Consider the following 19,496-nt stretch of genomic DNA (forward strand, 5'->3'; position numbering starts at 1 on the left):
GACCCTCCCGGAGTACTGGCTAGCGATCGGGGCCTGGTCAGTCCGTGAGCTGATGGGATCTCCCCTGGCCAGGCGGAGTTGTAGGCCTCCCCAACTAATCGTACTCTTCTGGCTACCTTGCTAGAGGCTGATAAAAGTAGCCCACGTCCCTAAGTGTACCGTGTGGTGCTCACCCGTATGGCCAGTGACTCGGGGCCTTCTGGTAGCTTCCGCTCCACGTCGCGGTGCTGGTCCCTTGCGTGTGACCGTGCCTTCGGGTTTCTTGGCCAGAGGACCTGAAATCCCCTGCCAGGCGGTTTCTGCTGCTGGGTAAGGATTAATCCCCACAGCCTCGGACTCCGGGTCCGGTAAGAACTCTTCAATCAGGGCGAGCTCTACAGCTTCCAGCCCCTGATCTCTTTTAGCACAGCTCCCACAGAGCTCCTGATCTTTCTTTCCCTAAAGCTGCTCCACTACAGACCAGACTGTGTCTCTGTCTGTGTTCTCTGCTCTTTCTTTCTCTAACCCTGCCTCAGCCCTAGTTTTATATAGGGGAAGTTCTTCCCCTCCCAGGACTGGGCAGGAGGTGTGGCATGCATAGGATTCCTGACCAGGAGACCTCCCACCTGCTCACAGACGTAATATTGCTATTACTGTGGAAACCAGACCCCTGGGGTGCCACAATATAGATACTGAGAATTACATCCACTATACAGGACAGGAGAAGTGGTACTGTGCAGTGTATATATACAGAATAATACAGATACTGAGAATTACATCCACTATTCAGGACAGGAGAAGTGGTACTGTGCAGTGTATATGTATTTCACCCAAAATTGTACTAATAAAAGCATCATCTAGCCAAGGCAAAAATAAGCCATCACACAGCTCCAGTATATAGAGGAAATGTCCAGTGCGCTGTAGTATATAGAGGATGTGTCCCGTGTGGTGTAGTATATAGAGGATGTGTCCCGTGTGGTGTAGTATATAGAGGATGTGTCCCGTGTTGTGTAGTATGTTATGCACACACCTGGGCTGACTGGCATGTGCGTGATTTAGTGATTCCACTGTGCCATGAACCGGAGAGTGTCTGGAGGGGCGTAACTAAGTATCAACCCGATCCGACCAAGTTCGCACGACGGCTAACGACGCCGTGCACCAGGGAGGAACCGAGCAGTGGGACCAGGTGCTACTCCAGGCCAGATCCCGGACACGGCTGTTGACCCACACCGGGGAATACAGGAACAGGCGGGTTAGTCTTGCACACAGACAGGTGGGTATTGGCATGCACGGCTGGAGTGCAGACAGGAGGATACTGGCAGGCACGGCTGTTATGCAGACAGGAGGGTACTGACCAGTGCGGCTGGCGTGCAGACGGGGAGGTACTAGCAGGTTGAAGCACAGGCTGGATAGAGTCCAGTACAGAATGGGATACAGGAACAGAACCGCAGATGCGGTAGACAAGCAGAGCAGAGAGGTACCACCGGAGTGGTGGGAAAGGCGGAGCAGAGAGGTACCGCTGGAGCTGTGAGCAAGCAGAGCAGTTAGAAACCGCCGGAGCGGTGAGCAAGGCAGAGCAGGCAGGAACCGCCGGAGCGGTGAGCAAGGCAGAGCAGGCAGGAACCGCCGGAGCAGTGAGCAAGGCAGAGTAGGCAGGAACCGCTGGAGCGGTGAGCAAGGCAGAGCAGGCAGGAACCGCCGGAGTGGTGAGCAAGGCAGAGCAGACAGGAGCCGCCGGAGTGGTGAGCAAGGCAAAGCAGGCAGGACCCGCCGGAGCGGTGAGCAAGGCAGAGCAGGCAGGAACCGCTCGAGTGGTGAGCAAGGCAGAGCAGGCAGGACCCGCCGGAGCGGTGAGCAAGGCAGAGCAGGCAGGAACCACTGGAGCGGTGAGCAAGGCAGAGCAGGCAGGAACCGCCGGAGCGGTGAGCAAGGCAGAGAAGAGGGGACAGGGCTCTGTTCACACAGAACAGACTGGAAGGGAAAGGCAGAACCAGATATACACAATATACTTGCAATGAAGTAGCGAGTGGACTCTTAACTCACAAACGGAAGTACAGCGACAACGAGTAGGAGTTAGGTGCAGGTTCAGACTCTGCAGAAAAAGGGAAGGTACGGACATAGAGAAAAACAGGTAACAGGCTTGGAGAGTGTTCAGACAGGAACTGAGTGTTCAGACAGGAACTGACACTGCAGCGAGATACAGGAGCGAGTCTGGGTATGCGGCCCCCAGAATGGCGGACAAACAGGCTAGAAGACACAGATAACAGGTCTGGGTATGCGGCCCCCAGAAGGCGGGACGAACAGGCTAGGAGCGTGTTCAGACAGGCCTGGGAATACAGCCTCCAGGAAGGCGGACAGGCAGGAAAAACAGAACAGGACCGGGCACATCAGGCAAGAAGCCCTCGGAGGATAAGAGTTGCTCAGGCACCAGCTTCAAGGTGGAGCTGGTTTAAATATCCAGTGACAGACAGAAATAGGCTGAGGACGCATTAGGGGTGTGCCCACAACAGCTACAAAAAACAGGAAGTAACCGGGCTGCTGCCCTAAGCAGTCAGAACAGAGACAAACAGACAGCATGAATAGAAGCCAGGCTAGCAGACTGGACTGAAGATCAAGTTTGCAATCTTGCATAGTGAGAGATGGTGCACCATGCAAGCCCGCCACCAGGTATGTTACAGTGTATATAGAGGATCTGTCCCGTGTGGTGTAGTATATAGAGGATGTGTCCCGTGTGGTGTAGTATATAGAGGATGTGTCCCGTGTGGTGTAGTATATAGAGGATGTGTCACATGATGCGTAGTATATAGAGGATGTGTCCCTTTTGGTGTAGTATATAGAGGATCTGTCAGCTCTCCTGTGTGGTGTAGTATATAGAGGATCTGTCCTGTGCGCTGTAGTATATAGAGGATGTGTCCCGTGTGGTGTAGTGTATAGAGGATCTGTCGGCTCTCCTGTGGGGTGTAGTATATAGAGGATCTGTCCTGTGCGCTGTAGTATATAGAGGATGTGTCCCGTGTGGTGTAGTATATAGAGGATCTGTCCCGTGTGGTGTAGTATATAGAGGATGTGTCCCGTGTGGTGTAGTATATAGAGGATGTGTCCCATGTGGTGTAGTATATAGAGGATGTGTCACATGATGTGTAGTATATAGAGGATGTGTCCCTTGTGGTGTAGTATATAGAGGATCTGTCAGCTCTCCTGTGTGGTGTAGTATATAGAGGATCTGTCCTGTGCGCTGTAGTATATAGAGGATGTGTCCCTTGTGGCGTAGTATATAGAGGATGTGTCACATGATGTGTAGTATACAGAGGATCTGTCCCGTATGGTGTAGTGTATAGAGGATCTGTCGGCTCTCCTGTGTGGTGTAGTATATAGAGGATCTGTCCCGTGTGGTGTAGTGTATAGAGGATCTGTCGGCTCTCCTGTGTGGTGTAGTATATAGAGGATCTGTCCTGTGTGGTGTAGTATATAGAGGATCTGTCCCATGTGGTGTAGTATATAGAGGATCTGTGCCGTGTGGTGTAGTGTATAGAGGATCTGTCGGCTCTCCTGTGTGGTGTAGTATATAGAGGATGTGTCACTTGTGGTGTAGTATATAGAGGATGTGTCCCGTGTGGTGTAGTATATAGAGGATGTGTCCTGTGTGGTGTAGTATATAGAGGATGTGTCCCGTGTGGTGTAGTGTATAGAGTATCTGTCGGCTCTCCTGTGTGGTGTAGTATATAGAGGATCTGTTCTGTGCGCTGTAATATATAGAGGATGTGTGGCGCCCTGCTGCGCAATAGTGCCACAGATCCTAGAGGGGTGCTTGGACGGATTTCTCCACAAGAGGCCCTCAGAGCATACACACACCTCCACCCTACCTCAGACCACCAGACGGAGCCCGGATAGGGACATATATATACGGAGGGTGGAGTTAGGCAGGCAGAACAGAGCAGGAAGCTCCTGCAAGTACAGCCTGTGAGTCTGCTGCAGCCACAGAGCAGAACAGTCTAGTTGTGTTTTAGTGTAGGCTCAGACACAGAAACAGGTCTGCAGCCAGTTCCTGCAGGAGTCAGTCTGCAGAGGTAGGCCAAGCTAGACTCAAGTAGCTCAGGTTAGTGAGCTTAAGGTGTACCAACGCCATAAGAGAGGTGAAGCGCAGCCTGCCAGCTGCTAGTGTGTATAGCCTAGTGAGGGCCCCGAGTAGGCTGAAGGCTAGTGGAGTGAGTAGCATTGGGGGCAGAGGAGCTGTACAAGCTCACCCCAGAAACATATACCGGACACCGGGTCCGCGTCTACAGGGCCATATATTCCCCTGTAGAGACAACCGGATTCCCTGGAAGACTTCAGGTCCCAGGATCACCCAAGAGCTGATACGTACCAGAGCCAGGAGTCACGGAGGCCCCGCAAGCAGGGAGTGTGAACTCCAAGAGAAGGCCCTATCAGAAGATCAGCAGGTGCAGGACAGTGACAAAGTTAGGCCTAGCTCCAGGCAGGTCAGAAACTTACTACACAAAGGCAAGAAACAGGAGGCCCTATACCTGCTCACTGGGGAGAATCCTGATATGCACCCTTCACCCTATAGTGCTCCGGAATGTGACTGAATTTCCACCAGTAAAAGGTACTGAAGTGAACTGTGTGTGGTTGCCAATCCTTCTTCAGACCCGGCTGGGTCCCCTCTGTCCTGCATCCCTACATTTACACTGCCCTGAGGCCCAGCTCCACCTGTGGGGAGCTATACCACCCAAGCTGCCTTAACACCGGCCTCAGCGAACTGCCGCAGCGCTGGTGATCCTCACCAGACACCACAGGTGGCGTCACGAACTTTCACATAATTATCCACCTTTTTAAAGAGAGGCCCAGGGTACGGGCCCGGGAGCCGACTACCGCGACATCCCCCAAGGCCAGGCATCAAGGCCCAGGCGCCAAGTACATCCCCATCCCCTGGGCTCGTCATCTCTTTCCTGGCGTCACGAACAGGATAGCGTGCCCGCGGCTACGGAAGGAGTTGTGCCCGTTGCCACCGGGTACTGTGCGCCTTTATTCACGAACTGTATATTGTACTGTGGCGAAGATTGATGCCATTGTTACGTCACTGTGCGAGAAGAAGGGCGTAACCACGCGAAAACTAGGAGGCGTACCTGTGTAACCGCGCGAAGTCTCTGACACGCCCCATGCACTGATGCAGCGTCAGGTCCTGGCAGGAAGCCCCAACGCACGCTCTGACGTAAGACGAGAAGCGACGCAAGGTCCTATCCGACGACCGTCACCTGCAGAGCTGCGGCCTACGGAAAAAGAAGGTAGGCCACGGTTCGCTAGGGGGATGCCAGGATGTCGCAGGAGCAGCCCGATACCGGGGTTCGGGTCGAGAACCCCGATGATCCCACCGGGGATGATGCCGCGCGGGATGGAGCAACCGCCCCATCAACAGGGCCTGTAGCGCCTATCGTACCATTGACTTTACAGTACATGCCTGGAGCAAAGTGGCTCCCCCAGTACAGCGGCAAGCCAGACACCCTGTCTGGATTCAAGCGAAAAATATGCAGCATACTGGACATGTATTCTATGATGGGCAAACAAAGAGCTGCACTTGTTGTGGGACAATTGACTGGTGCTGCGGAGAGAGAAGTAGAGACTTGGTCGGCCGCAGACCAGGAGTCAGTGTCCGTAATCTTCAAAAAGTTACAAACTTCTTTGAGGCAGACCTCCAGATGAGGTTCTACCACTGCTCACAGAAACCGGTGGACAGTGTTCGGGACTATGCCTGCCGTTTGCAAGGGGCCCTGCGGGCTCTGAAACAGGTCAGTCCAACCAGCATAACTGATGAAAGTAAAATGCTAAAAGAACAATTTGTCCGGGGGCTGAGGTCCCAAGAGGAGAGCAGGACTGTGCGTTGGTGGTCCTTGGATCATCCAGATGCTACCTTTAAGGACATGGCTATAAAGGAACTGCAACCCCTGGAAACAGCAGATACTGCTATACAACATTACCAGGGTAGGGCCACTCCAATGCCCGCAGCACCCACATTTTCCCCACTGGCTAATGAAGCTAAAGTGCAGGCAGCGCCCCCTTGTGAGCTGGACAGTCTGGGCTCAGAAGTGCGCCAGCTGACTAAAAACCTGGTCACTCTGATGAGTGCCCTGCAGCTACGGACGGAGCCAGAGACGGAGGGAAGGATCCTGCTAGCCGACTGCCCTGAGGATGTCCCCTGGATGAGAGGAAGGAGGAGGACGCCGTCGCCCCGGAGGAGGACAACGCCGCCCGGGAGGAGGAAAACGCCACCTCGTGGAAGGACCAACAACCAGCGCCACCCTCAACGAGAGTTTGTCAGCCACCGCTGCCAGAAGGCAGGCCACACAGTGCGCAATTGCCCTTTAAAAGAGCAAACCCTCGGTCCGAGGGTCAACACCCGGGAATAGACTCAGCAGGCCCCTCAGACTGGCACAGCACGTTCGTGGGAGGAAGACCTTTCCTGTCCATAATCCTGGACGACATTGAGATACCTGCCCTGCTGGACACTGGATCTCAGGTAACCATAATGCCTGATGCCCTTTACAAGAGATTCTGGTCCATGGACAATCTCCAACCCCCAGATACAGATTTCTCCGTTTATGCCTCTAACAACCTCCCTCTTAACCTAGTCGGGGTTAAGGATGTGGCGGTAAAGGTGGGGAGAGTGGAGCTGAAGGACCAGGGGTTCATTGTAGTAGAGACTCTCTCTGATGAGAATGGACTGTATATGGTACCAGGTACTAATATTGTTGATAACTGTTTGGAGGAAGTGGTGTTTTTACTCCAACAGCTCGCTGACGTCGCCAGACCGGGGCAGAGGAGAGCCCTCCAGAAGGAGATTCGAGCCCTGATGTACCAGCAGCAAGTAAAGTTATCCGGTGGTGAGATTGGTAATGTGCGGGTAGCAGACCCGATGCCCATTGTGATTCCCCCAATGAGTGAAATGCTTATATGGTGTAGAGCAGCAATAGGTCTTAAAGGACAGAGTTACCAGGCGGTAGTAGAACCCCTTAGCTCAGAGCACAGACCTACACTCTTAACTGCCAGAGGGGTAGTGGATGTACGCAATGGGAGGGTGCCCGTCCGTCTTCTCAACTATGGGGAAGACGAGGTCAGATTACCACGATATACCACTGTTGCCAAGTTACATGCTGTAAATAACAACTCCATCCACACGGTGGAGTCCTTAACCTCCCCAGACCAAGTGGAGGATAATGACCCGGCAACCCAGGTGGAGGACTGGTGTCAACAGATCCATGTTGGGACAGACACCACTCCAGCTCACCAGAAACAGGGGGTACACCGGGTGGTTCAGGAATACGCGCAGGTATTCAGCAAGCACCCACTTGACTTTGGGAGGATTTAGGGGGTACAACATCACATCCCCACAGGCAACCATCCCCCCATCAAAGAACGGTACAGGCCTATACCACCAGCACACTACCAGAAAGCCAAGGAGATGTTGCACGACATGAAAAAGGCAGGGTAGTAAGGGATAGTTGTAGTCCCTGGGCAGCTCCCCTAGTGTTAGTCAGGAAGAAGGATGGAAGCATGAGGATGTGTGTAGATTACAGAAAAGTAAATCGCATTACACATAAAGATGCATACCCTTTATCACGAATAGAGGAATCCCTGGCTGCCTTAAAGTCTGCAAATCAAATTACTTTTCCACCCTTGACCTCACTAGTGGGTACTGGCAAGTAGCTGTGGCTGAGGAGGATAGGGAGAAGACGGCCTTCACCACCCCGATGGAACTCTGCGAGTTCAACAGTATGCCGTTTGGACTCTGCAATGCACCTGGAACGTTTCAGAGATTGATGGAGTGCTGCCTGAGACACCACAACTTCGAGACTGTGTTACTATACCTGGACGACGTGATTGTGTACTCCAAGACGTATGAGGACCACTTGAAGCACCTGGCGGAGGTATTTGAGTCACAGTCCCAGTATGGGATGAAGCTGAAGCCCTCAAAGTGCCACCTGCTCAAGAGAAAGGTACAGTACCTGGGGCACATTGTCAGTCCAGAGGGAGTGGCACCAGACCCGGAGAAGGTCACTGCCATCCAGAAATGGCCGGAGCCGAAGAACCTCAAGGAGGTACGTCAGTTCCTGGGACTAGTAGGATACTACCGGAGGTTTGTAAAAGATTACACCAAGAAAGCAGCGCCTCTGCAAGACCTCCTGGTAGGACAGTCCCCCCAAAGGCAGAAATCCCCCATTCCACTGGGGTGAGGAGCAAGCCGAATCATTTCAAGAGATGAAGGAGATACTGACAGGCGACGAGATCCTAGCCTACCCTGACTACAGCCAACCGTTCTTGCTGTATACTGATGCCAGCAATGAAGGATTAGGAGCTGTCCTAAGTCAGAAGCAGAATGGCCTAGAGAAAGTGACAGCCTATGCAAGCAGGAAGCTCCGCCCGACTGAGAGGAACCCAGAGAACTATAGCAGCTTCAAGTTAGAGTTCCTGGCCTTGGTCTGGGCCATCACTGAAAGGTTCAAGCACTACTTAGCCTCCAGCAAGTTCACTGCCTACACTGACAATAACCCCCTGACTCATCTTGAAACAACCAAGCAAGGAGCCATGGAACAGCGATGGATGGCTCGGCTGTCCAATTACCAATTCACAATTAAATACCGGGCGGGCCGCAAGAACGCCAACGCCGATGCCCTGTCCAGGATGCCTCACCAGTCAGACACAGAAGAAGAAGTGGATGACCTGGAGGAGATTGAGCTACCTGCCTTTCACCGGAATGGGATGATCCTTGAGTAATGAGCCTCCAGGAGGCAGCGTGGTAAGACGTTAAACCCTTTGCCTCACCACAGCTGGAAGGAGACCAAGGACAGCGACCTGGTTGTCAGCCGTATCAAGGAGCTGATAACCCAAGAAGGTTCCTCCCTGGAGAAAGATGCATCTTTCCAAGCAAAACAGCTGTGGAAGGAGAGAAGCCGGCTGTTCATCTATCGAGAGAAGCTGTGCCGGAGGTACATCAATCCCAAGACCCACGAGATGGTATGGCAGATAGTGGTCCCCAAGATGGACATCCAGATGGTGTTGGAGGCCTACCACGATCAGGCGGGGCACTTTGGCTGGAAAAAGCTAGAAACCCTGCTAAAGTGTCGATTCTACTGGGTGGGAATGCGCAGCTCCATTGAGAAGTGGTGCAGAGACTGTGGATCCTGTAGCCTCAGAAGAAAAGACTACAGCAGCCAGAAGGCGCCCCTGCAACCCATCAAGATGGCTTGACCCCTGGAGATCGTGGCGCTGGACCATGTCAAGCTGTCACCCAGCAGGTCAGGGTACTCCTATGCCCTGACCATGGTAGATCACTACTCCAGGTTCCTGGTGGTCGCCCCTGTCAAAGACCTGACGGCAGAAACAGCAGCAAAAACGTTCCAAGCATATTTCTGCAGACCCCATGGATACCCTGAGCAGGTGCTGACAGACCAAGGCCCAGCCTTCGAGGCCGAGTTGTTCAAAGAGTTCTGCCATTTGTATGTGTGTAGGAAGATAAGAACTATACCGTACCACCCCCAAACCAATGGTCTCTGTGAAAAGATGAACAACATTGTCATCGACCTGCTGAAGACCTTACCACTTGAGGAGAGAAATCAGTGGCCAGACCTACTACCTGACCTGGTAGATCTGTACAATCACATACCTATGAGTTCCACCAATTGCACTCCAGCATATCTCATGCGAGCAAGACCAGGAAAGTTGCCCATGGACCTGGAGCTTGGTGTTGCAGAACCAGAAGCAGATATGTCCACTGAGGACTGGGACACGTCCAGACAGGAGCAGTACAGAAGAGTACAAGCCTGTGTCGAAGACAGTCTCGCTAGGGTGAAGGACAAGCAGGAAGACCACTATAATAAGAGTGCGCCAGCAGAACCCTTCACACCAGGATAAGTGGTATTGAAAAGGAAAAGGAGAAACCACAAACTTGATGACCAGTGGGAGACAGAACCCTACCCTGTGTTGAATTTATAGGTTTGATAACAGGAAGACGTGTTTGATTAGCAAAGATGAAGGAAGAACAACTGCAACGGTATCTAGAGACCACCTGAAGTTGTGTCCAGAACTGCTAAAGCCCCAAGAAGAAGTGCCTCTCATCACCCCGGAGGAACCTGAAGAAGCAGTAATACATACTGATTTAGGAGATTTCCCGGCAGATTGGCCTCAAATAGGAGGAGCAGTCATAATCCCAGTACTCCACTTCTTTCGACAGCCAGAAGACCCTCCACAGCCAGATGAACCTGTAAGTGCTGCAGAAGAGCCTAGTGCTGCAGAAGAGTCAGCTCAAGAAGAATCCCCGGACGAAGCATCCCCGGCAGGAGCAGAGCAAGAAGGCCCAGCCAATGGTGAACTTGCCAGGCCCAAAGGGAGGTTAAGGCAGTTTTTCAATACCATCACTAGTAGAACAAATCGGGTAACTGACAACACAGATACCACACATTCTATGAAGAATCCTTTATCGTGATTAGTAATTCTTCTATATAAAGTAAATGACATGTGGGAGTATGGTGATGATTACCGCACCCATCCTTCTAAAATAATTCCAGTGCAGAAGAACAGCATGTAGTCTGACCTGGGTATCAGGGGTGTATTAAGGATAGCCAGGGCCCCGCGTGGCCCCCCCACGTGACGGGTCGGAGGTCACCATATACCTGAAACATTATTATTGAAAAAAATAGCTGCCGAGTGAAACTAACCTAAAAAACATCCATTAATCTAAAATTTACCTTCAGTTAAAAAAAATACTTTACCCATAGTATTGAACAGACCAACTTTAATATGTAATCAAGTCTCTTGCCAATTTTCACAAGGTTTTCATATCAATAGTGCAACAAACACAGAATACAGTAGAAAACATTAACAATATAACACTTCCATTACAACAGAAACATCAGTCATTATATCTAAAAGTGTCAAATGCATAACAATAAATAAATATATATTTTTCAAAAGCTGTCAGAACCATAAACTGTAGAAGCAAAGTATCCTCTCCCTAAGCCTAAGCTCCAGCATACCAGATAGTTTTGGGGTATGTTACTTGCTACATTTAATAGGTTAATTTGAACTTTAGCCTAGGGATGTTAGTAAAGATTTGTCTCTGGAAGTGGCACCCATTTCCCCTGTATGAGGTTGACCAACCAAACTGGAGGCATGAAGGAAAAAAAAAAGAAAAACCAACAGATTAAGGCAAGACCTCACCTTTTCTGAGTAATATAAGACTCATGTTTAAAGCAATACTGCAGTTTTTTTGTATTACGGCACTGGAGTAGAGCCACTAATCTAAGTTCCCTGTCCCTAGTCTCATCCTTACCAACCGGCATCTTCATCTGTATTCCGTGAGGCTCCTGACGTTCTCCAGCAGTTTGTGACCTGCTGGCTTGCTCCAGTGTTTGCTGGCCTATCAGGAAGTCAGAACTCAATTTAAGCCCATGAGATCCAGAACAAGGCCAGCAACAGGCCCCCACACTTACACTGAGAGCTTCTGACCATTACTTCAGGTCAGTCCAAAGTTGCAGTCAAAACATGGCTGTGGGACTGAAGCGGCGCTGGGAAGAGCTGAAGACAGTGGCTAGTAAGTATAATAATAGGGTTAAGGAACCACTAGTTTAGTTGCACCACACCAGCGCTGAAATAAAAAAAAACAAACCCTGGAGTGGGGCTTTAACCAGGTGACAAAACTGTCACTAGCAGTGATTACTGTGCAGGCGGAGGAGAGCAGAGGTGTGTGATTCCATATACTGCTCTGCATCTATCTCAGGCTGTGTGGAATAATGCCCTGGTACCTGAGGTAGATGCTGAGCGCTGTATGTGACACGTGCTGATCGGACACTGCAGCTCTCATCTCAGTAATGTCCTGCTGCTGTGAGACAAGAACTGTAATGTGCCATCAGCACTTGTAACAAACAGCGCTCAGCATTTAGCCCAGGTGCCTGAAATTTATTCCCCAAAGCCTGGGATGGATGCAGAGCAGTATATAGAATCATACACCACTGCACAGCAATCAATAGAAGGCAGATTTTTTTTTTAACTAGTTAGACATGAGTATTATATACAGAGAAAGCCAGCTCTCATATCCTCTGCGATTGTGCGCTTTATCCTCTGCCTGACACCTCCTGCACATTATTGGGTAACATCATACAGGGAAAAAAGTAAATGCCCCCTTAGTTGAAGGGGAAATTGGCATAAAGTTTTCAAGTAATTGTAAAAACTAAAAATGGCTGCTGTGTCAGTCTGTGTGTTTTGTGAGTAACTTACAGTTTGGCTGGTACTTTGAAGAGGAAACACACGATGGTATGTGCTGTGCTTGAATTTTCAATACCTAAAAGAAATGAGGCAAAAAATAATTTTTCTTAACATCTGTTTACACATATACATAGTAACAGTCATCCTTCAACCTTAAAAAATAAGTCCATCTAGTTCAAGCCATAGCCTAACATGCTGATCCAGAGGAAGGCAAAAAAAAACCATGTGGCAAACACTAAGCTCCACATTGGGGAAAAAAATTCCTTCCTGACTCCATACGACAATCAGACTAGTTCCCTGGATCAACGCCCTATCAAGGAATCTAGTATACAGTGCTGTGCAAATTAATTGGGACAAAGCCAAAAAAAACCATATTTTTGAATATTTAATAATAAAATGTTATAATGCACTGTTACATACAAATTATAGTAAGAAATATGTCCTCCTTTAGCAGATATGAGATTTTCAATGCGTTTTGGCATTGATTCTACCAAGTTTTTGCATAAATTCTTCCATTCTTCATCATGGAACCACACTTGTATGGCACTGTTTATCATGCGTTCTTTGGTTGTACAGTCCATTTTGCCAAGACGTCTCTTCACAATGCTCCACAAATTTTCTATAAGATTTAAGGCTGGTGAATTGCCAGGCCAGTACAGCACTTTTACTTTATTTTCTTCCAGGAATTTCTTCACACACTTGGAATTGTGGCATGGAGAAAAAGTACACTAAACCACTCCTCACAGAAACAAGCTCTCAACTGAAGCTGAGGGGGCAGCTAGCTGTTATTTTCTGACTAAAACCAGTCAAACCACATTTTGTTACTCACGGTTGTACACTCACACCTGTTCAAAAAAGTTAAAACTGGTTTGAATCACTGACTGGTAACCAACTTACGATTTTACTTAAAAAATGCTTTGTCCCAATTAATTTGCACAGCACTGTATATAATCTGTAATATTATACTTATCAAGAAAGGCCTCCATGCCCTTCTTAAATGTTAGTAGTGAATCCCTCATTACAACATCATGCGGCAGAGAGTTCCATAGTCTCACTGCTCTTACAGTAAAGAATCCGCGTCTGTGATTATGATTAAACCTTCTTTCCTCCAGACGTAGAAGATGCCCCCTTGTCCCCGTCTCAGGCCTCAGAGTAAAAAGATCAGTAGAAAGGTCTTTGTACTGTCCCCTCATATACTTGTACATACCGTGTTTCCCCGAAAGTAAGACCCCCCCGAAAGTAAGGCAGGGTGGGGGGTTTCGGGGGGGTTCGCCAATGTAGGGCACCCCCCGATTGTAAGGCAGGGTAGCGGGGGGGGGGGCCGGGGAATGTAAGGCTGATTCGTCACAGGCTCCCTAGCCGGCTCGCAGCTGATTGGCCGATCAGCCTGTTCGTCACAGGCTCCCTAGCCGGCTCGCAGCTGATTGGCCGATCAGCCTGTTCGTCACAGGCTCCCTAGCCGGCTCGCAGCTGATTGGCCGATCAGCCTGTTCGTCACAGGCTCCCTAGCCGGCTCGCAGCTGATTGGCCGATCAGCCTGTTCGTCACAGGCTCCCTAGCCGGCTCGCAGCTGATTGGCCGATCAGCCTGTTCGCCACAGGCTCCCTAGCCGGCTCGCAGCTGATTGGCCGAATCAGCTGCGACGTCACCGCCTGCAGGCTCGCTCCGATTGGTCCAGCTTCCCCGGCATCCGAATCGTCAGCCCGGCACCGCAGAGGAGATCGAAACAGAAGGAAAGTAACGGTAAGTTCCGAAACTCTCTCTGTGTGTGTGTGTGTGTGTGTGTATACGATATGTGTACGGTATGTGTATGGGTGCCGTATGGGGCTGTGTGTGTGTGTGTATACGATATGTGTACGGTATGTGTATGGGTGCCGTATGGGGCTGTGTGTGTGTGTGTATACGATATGTGTACGGTATGTGTATGGGTGCCGTATGGGGCTGTGTGTGTGTGTGTGTGTGGTGGCAGAGTGGGGGGCAGAACCACTGTATGGGGAGGCTGCATACTGTTCAGCCTGTTTTTTTTCCCAATGTAAGGCCTCCCCCGAAAGTAAGGCAGGGTGGGACTTTTGGGGGTAAAATTAATGTAAGACAGGGCCTTACTTTCGGGGAAACACGGTAGTAATAAGATCACCCCTAAGCCTTCGTTTTTCCAAACTAAATAACCCCGAGTGAAATTGATAAGAAAGTGTGTGTCATATGCGAGTGTACTTGAGAAACACTTACTAGAAAGTCACTGGATCTCTGTTTTGTCTTTCTCCAAGAGCTTCTTGGTCCTGACACGTGTTCCATTGATCAAATCATGAGAGAAGTTCCTGCAGACAAACCCTGAAAAACATAATGCGAGTCACTTCTGACCAGATTGTCATCTACTTTTCTCAGAACGTCTACTTCTACTTCTCTTAACGTGAGAAAATGGCTGTGGATTTTTAACATTTCTTTTACTTTGTTAGTCCCCTTAGGCAACTTGAAACTGAACGTTAGATCACTTGTCTATATTCAAAAGTACTTTTGCATTGCTACATATAAAATCACTATTGCCTGTGAAGCCCAACCACAGAATGACAGTGGCATGTGAAGAGAACCTAGTATGTCCATATCCTCAAACGCTATTGACGCGCCCCCTGGGCAGCGGGGTACTCGCCAACCGGGCCTTGATGGATTTGGGGGATGTCACAGTGGCTGGCCCATTCCGTGACCCAGGGTGGTCAGTCCAAAAATAAAAGGGGGGATAAAAATGTAAACCAAAAAGGGGAAGTAGGGTAGGTTTGTAAATGTTCGTGACGCCACCCGTGGTACCCGGTAATGACTACTGGCGCTGCGACAGTCCTCTGAGGCCGGTGTTCCGGGCAGCTTAGTTGGTGCTACTCTCCACGGGTAGAGTAGGCCTCAGGGCAGTGTAGATGTGATGTAGAGTGGTGGCGGGTGCTGTGCCGCTGTAGAAAGAACAGGCAGAGATAGCGGTTGAAGTCATCCGAGTCTTTACTCACTTTTTATCAGCTCAGAGCTTCTCTCTGCTGTCACACGGCGAGCTGCGGCCGCCAGGGTGGGGCTCAGCACTTTCCAGGTAGTTCAGGAGCACCTGCCAGGACCCCGCTCTAGTGTGTTCCTCTCTTGCTCAATTTCTCCCGCCGTGTGTTCCCCACTGAGTCCCGTACGGGTGCTGCAATCTCTCTATGGGCAACGTGTAGTTCCCGGACCGACTGGGCGCCCTTTTTGGTGACTTGTGGTGAGGCTGAGGCGTAAGGCTGGGTCCCTCTGGGTAAACTCAGATTAGGGCATACAGGTGGCGACTCCGCTCCATCCGTATCCCCCTGGGATCCACATAAGCCTCCGGATTCTTCCGACAGAGACGTGAAGTACAAAGTCAGATTGGGGACCGGTTACCCCTCTTGCGGCCGGGTCCCTCTGGCTAGGCCAGAATAAGGTATGCAGGTGGTGGCTCCGCTCCGTCCATATCCCCTGGGATCCTTTCGCCTGTGGAGCTTGACTCCTCTGCTCCCCTCCTGGGCCTCCTACTCTCAGGACCCTGACCGAGACAGAGCCTACAGCAACTCTGCCCTGCTCCTCGTCTCGAGGCCTGAGACCGAGGACCGTGGACCCTCAGCTGGCTGCAGCGTTGTGCTGTCTACCGACCAACGACCCACAACCAAAGACAATGATACCAAGATGGCCTCCATATATATATGATCCAGCTAAGTGCTCAAAATAAATGCTTCCTCCACCCTCACTCACTACATGGTTCCCCCCAACTCCTCCATTCTGGCCCGGGGCGGCACTATGGTGCATATAGGCCCCCTTCAGAACTGGAGTGGTGTAGTGTTGAGTGTGTGTTTGGGGTCCTGTATGGTACTCCATCCTTACCTGGAAGAGGAGATATCACACCCTTAAGTGGGGTGCAATAACTCTGTGGCGACTGAGCCCGCAGGGGCGCCACATTATTGACCTGCAGTGCAGGTTAATAGTATAGAAAAGTGCCCAACCGCTGTACTGAACGTGCAGCTCATGGGAAAAAAATGGAATTTAAATCATTCCAAGAACCTTTACTGGCCTTCAGTCATACAGGTGTGTACAAAGCATCTACAATTGCAGCCCATAGCACTGCGAGTGGCTCCTGCAAGCACGTGTGACGCTCACAGCCCTCCCTGGGAAGATGGGGGGGTACTCAGAGCCGGGTCAGATGTTGGGGGATGTAGCCGTGACCTGGACCCGTTCCGTGCCCAGGGCCGTCACATTAAAAGATTTAATGGGCTTTCAGGGTTGGTGTTAATTGAGTGGTTGTATTGACTACACCACCTGTGGTGCCTGGTGATTCTCCACCAGCTCTGCATTCAGTCCTCTGAAGCGGGATGTAGCGGCAGCAGAAGATGGTACTACTCCCCACAGGCGGAGCAGGGCCTCAGGGCAGAGAGGACAAGAGGATGGGAGCTGTTGTGGAAGATGTTGTGCGGTGTAGTGCGGTGCCGCGTTGCAATAAGAAACCGGAGGCCATAGGGGTAGTCCTCCAAGCTTTACTCACGGTAGAATGCTCAGCTGCAAGGCTTCTCCCTGCTCCTCACGGCGCGCTGCGGCCACCAGGACCGGGGGTCCGACAACCTCCGGGTAGTTCAGGTGCTTTGGTCAGGACCCCGCACCAGAGTGTTCCTAGACTTTCCCACTAGGTCCTCTCCTGTCCGTTTGTGGTGCGTTTACTAAGGCCGGGTCTCCCTCTGGACTATGCACAGAACAAGGGTACGGGTGGCGACTCCGCTCCGTTACCCGGTGGGATCCACTGAGCCTCCGGGCTTCTCTGACTAAGACTTGTAATGACAGAGTCAGATATCGGGGGCCGGTACCCCTTTTGCAGCAGGAATCCCTCAGACTAGGCCAGAATAGTGAGGACAGGTGGCGTATACTGCTCCGTCTTCATCCCCCTGGGATCCTTTTGCCTGCGGAGCTATACTCCTCCGCTCCCCTCCAGACCTTCTTAAGTAAGGACCTTGACCGGGTAGAGACAGCCGTTAACTCTTGCCCGTTCCTCGACTCAAGGCCAGAGTTCGAGGACCGTGTCCCCATCAACTGCAGGTTCACACAGAAAGCCACGTTCAGCGATGAAGATCACAATCAAAGACCTTGAACTTAAGATGGCTGGCTATTAAATATGAATTTAGTACGTGTAACCTCTAAGTGTATCCTCCACCCTCACCCACTACTAGGTTCCCCCTTACTTTGGTTCCCCCATCTCCACTTATCCCGGCTGGGGCAGCACCCTGGTGCCTTAAAGCCCCCCTACAGGTGGGAGAGATGTAGTGTTGAATGCAGAGGTGGGGTCCTGACAGCTGCACCATCCTTACCTCGAAGGAGAGATACCACACCTCATTAAAGAGATGCAGTACCCCTTTGGCGACCGAACCCTCAGGGGCGCCACACACGCCCTGGCACTTTGACTGATAGCTGACTCTACAGTGATGCACTGCATCGCGAGAGGTCAAATTGCTAGGGTGTGCTTACAGCAGCCACTCGCATGTATGACTGAAAACCGGCAGTTCTTGCGATGAAGTCTATTTCTCTCTTCTCATCTCTCAAACAATCCTGCTATTACATATAGACGCTTAAAAAAATTAAAATATCTTCTGGTAAACAGCCACCTTGGGGGGCCAGCAGCTAAGGGTTTATTTGGATCCAAGGGCCCAAGCTGGGGCTGCCACCCATGTGGCTCTTGCGTGGCGTGCCTCAATATAGAGTCTACGAAAATCTTTACAAATTCAAATGGTACGAAGCAATATAAGATTACTCATACCATCACATGTACCACAGTTGGGGTGATCTACAGTGCAAAATGCCCTTGCAACAGAATATATGTAGGCCTTACATCAAGAGAACTCCGAAGAAGAACTAGAGAACGCGTCTTGGATATCAAGGCAGCAAAAGAAATTTACAATGTGGATGAGCTCAAGACATTACCGCGTCACTTTATGAAGTTTCATAACAGTGACCCTTCTGGTCTCCAGTTGAGTGGTTTTGATAGGGTCTACCCAGGCACTAGAGGAGGTAACTGGAAAAAAATCCTGGCACAGAAGGAGGCAAGGGGGATCACTGTGTTGAACACCTTAACCCTCCATGGTCTCAATGAGACAAATAGTTTTGTTTCATTTCTTTAATATTGTTGGGTGGTTCCTAGTGGAGTGCATTGTATTATGGTCATTTTACTTTTAATCTTATTTTAATTGTTTTTATTCGTTTATACTTACGTTTTCTTCTTTCCTTCTCTTCTTAGTTCTTTCGCCTGACGTTTGCTATTTTTCAGAGTTGGTCATCTTCTTGAGCGTCATCATCACCAGTGCATTTGAACCTCTTTTTATATTTTAAAGAATTTAAATATCTTCTAGTAATATATGTATAATGTCATGCATTTATGTGCCCCATGCCTTTTTGTTATATAAATATATTTTTCATCTCATCATATTTTTCACTATATATTCACTAGCACAATTGCACTGTATGGGTCATATTATATGATAGGTGTCACACTATCTATCATATATCATAGATATATAATTTTTTCATATGATATATATTCTCCTATAACATTTTCACGTTATTATCTCATATACGTCCCTGGTATCCTGTTATTAATTTCCAGGGCAGGTCCTTGTTAGCTAGTGGACTGAAAAAAAGGTAATTAGCTCATATCACCTGAAACTCACAGGAATCCCAGGCTCACGGATTAGTGTCCAGCATACACTTGTAAAGATATATAGAAAAAGTAAAATCCGGTGCCACAAGCGATAAATCCTTTATTCCAAAAATTAAAAATCACATGTCCCTAGGAGGGGAACAACTGGACGCGTTTCGAGGACACAGCCCCTTAATCGTCAGTATACAAATGAATTAAAAAACAACACATTTATAATAAAAACTGTGACCACCCCTAAGCATGTGTGATAGATTAGTATACACATTAGGATATTAACTCCTACTTAGACAAGATTTGCGTGCAACAAATTCTCATAGAATATACAGACAGAGTTAGGGGGAAAAAAAAACAAAAAAAAAACTTTTATGTAAATAATTTGCCATATAGATGCACAGAACAGAATATGCATATAATATTATAAATGCAAGTATATATATATATATAATTCAATAAAAAAACATTAAATCTGATCTATAATTCATACCTTGCGGTATCCGTGCATTTAATTTCAATATCCACAATTTTTCTTTGTTATGGAGCATTTTCTCCCAATTACCGCCACGATGGGGACGTGGTACTCTCTCTATGC

General features: G+C 49.6%; 1 protein-coding gene across 1 annotated transcript in view; it reads left to right on the top strand.

The window, feature by feature from the left end:
• LOC141217363 (microtubule-associated serine/threonine-protein kinase 3-like) overlaps nucleotides 1-18,579 on the top strand; it is a 44,462-nt gene extending 25,883 nt beyond the window's left edge. Inside the window, exon 9 of the mRNA XM_073665789.1 lies at nucleotides 18,488-18,579. Coding sequence (XP_073521890.1) covers nucleotides 18,488-18,579 — 92 coding nt within the window. The remainder of the gene's footprint in view (nucleotides 1-18,487) is intronic.
• Nucleotides 18,580-19,496: the final 917 nt, after the last annotated feature.

Source organism: Phyllobates terribilis, unplaced genomic scaffold (genome assembly GCF_046119375.1).
Source record: "Phyllobates terribilis strain yellow unplaced genomic scaffold, ASM4611937v1 Scaffold_239__1_contigs__length_3013552, whole genome shotgun sequence".
Taxonomy (NCBI): domain Eukaryota; kingdom Metazoa; phylum Chordata; class Amphibia; order Anura; family Dendrobatidae; genus Phyllobates; species Phyllobates terribilis.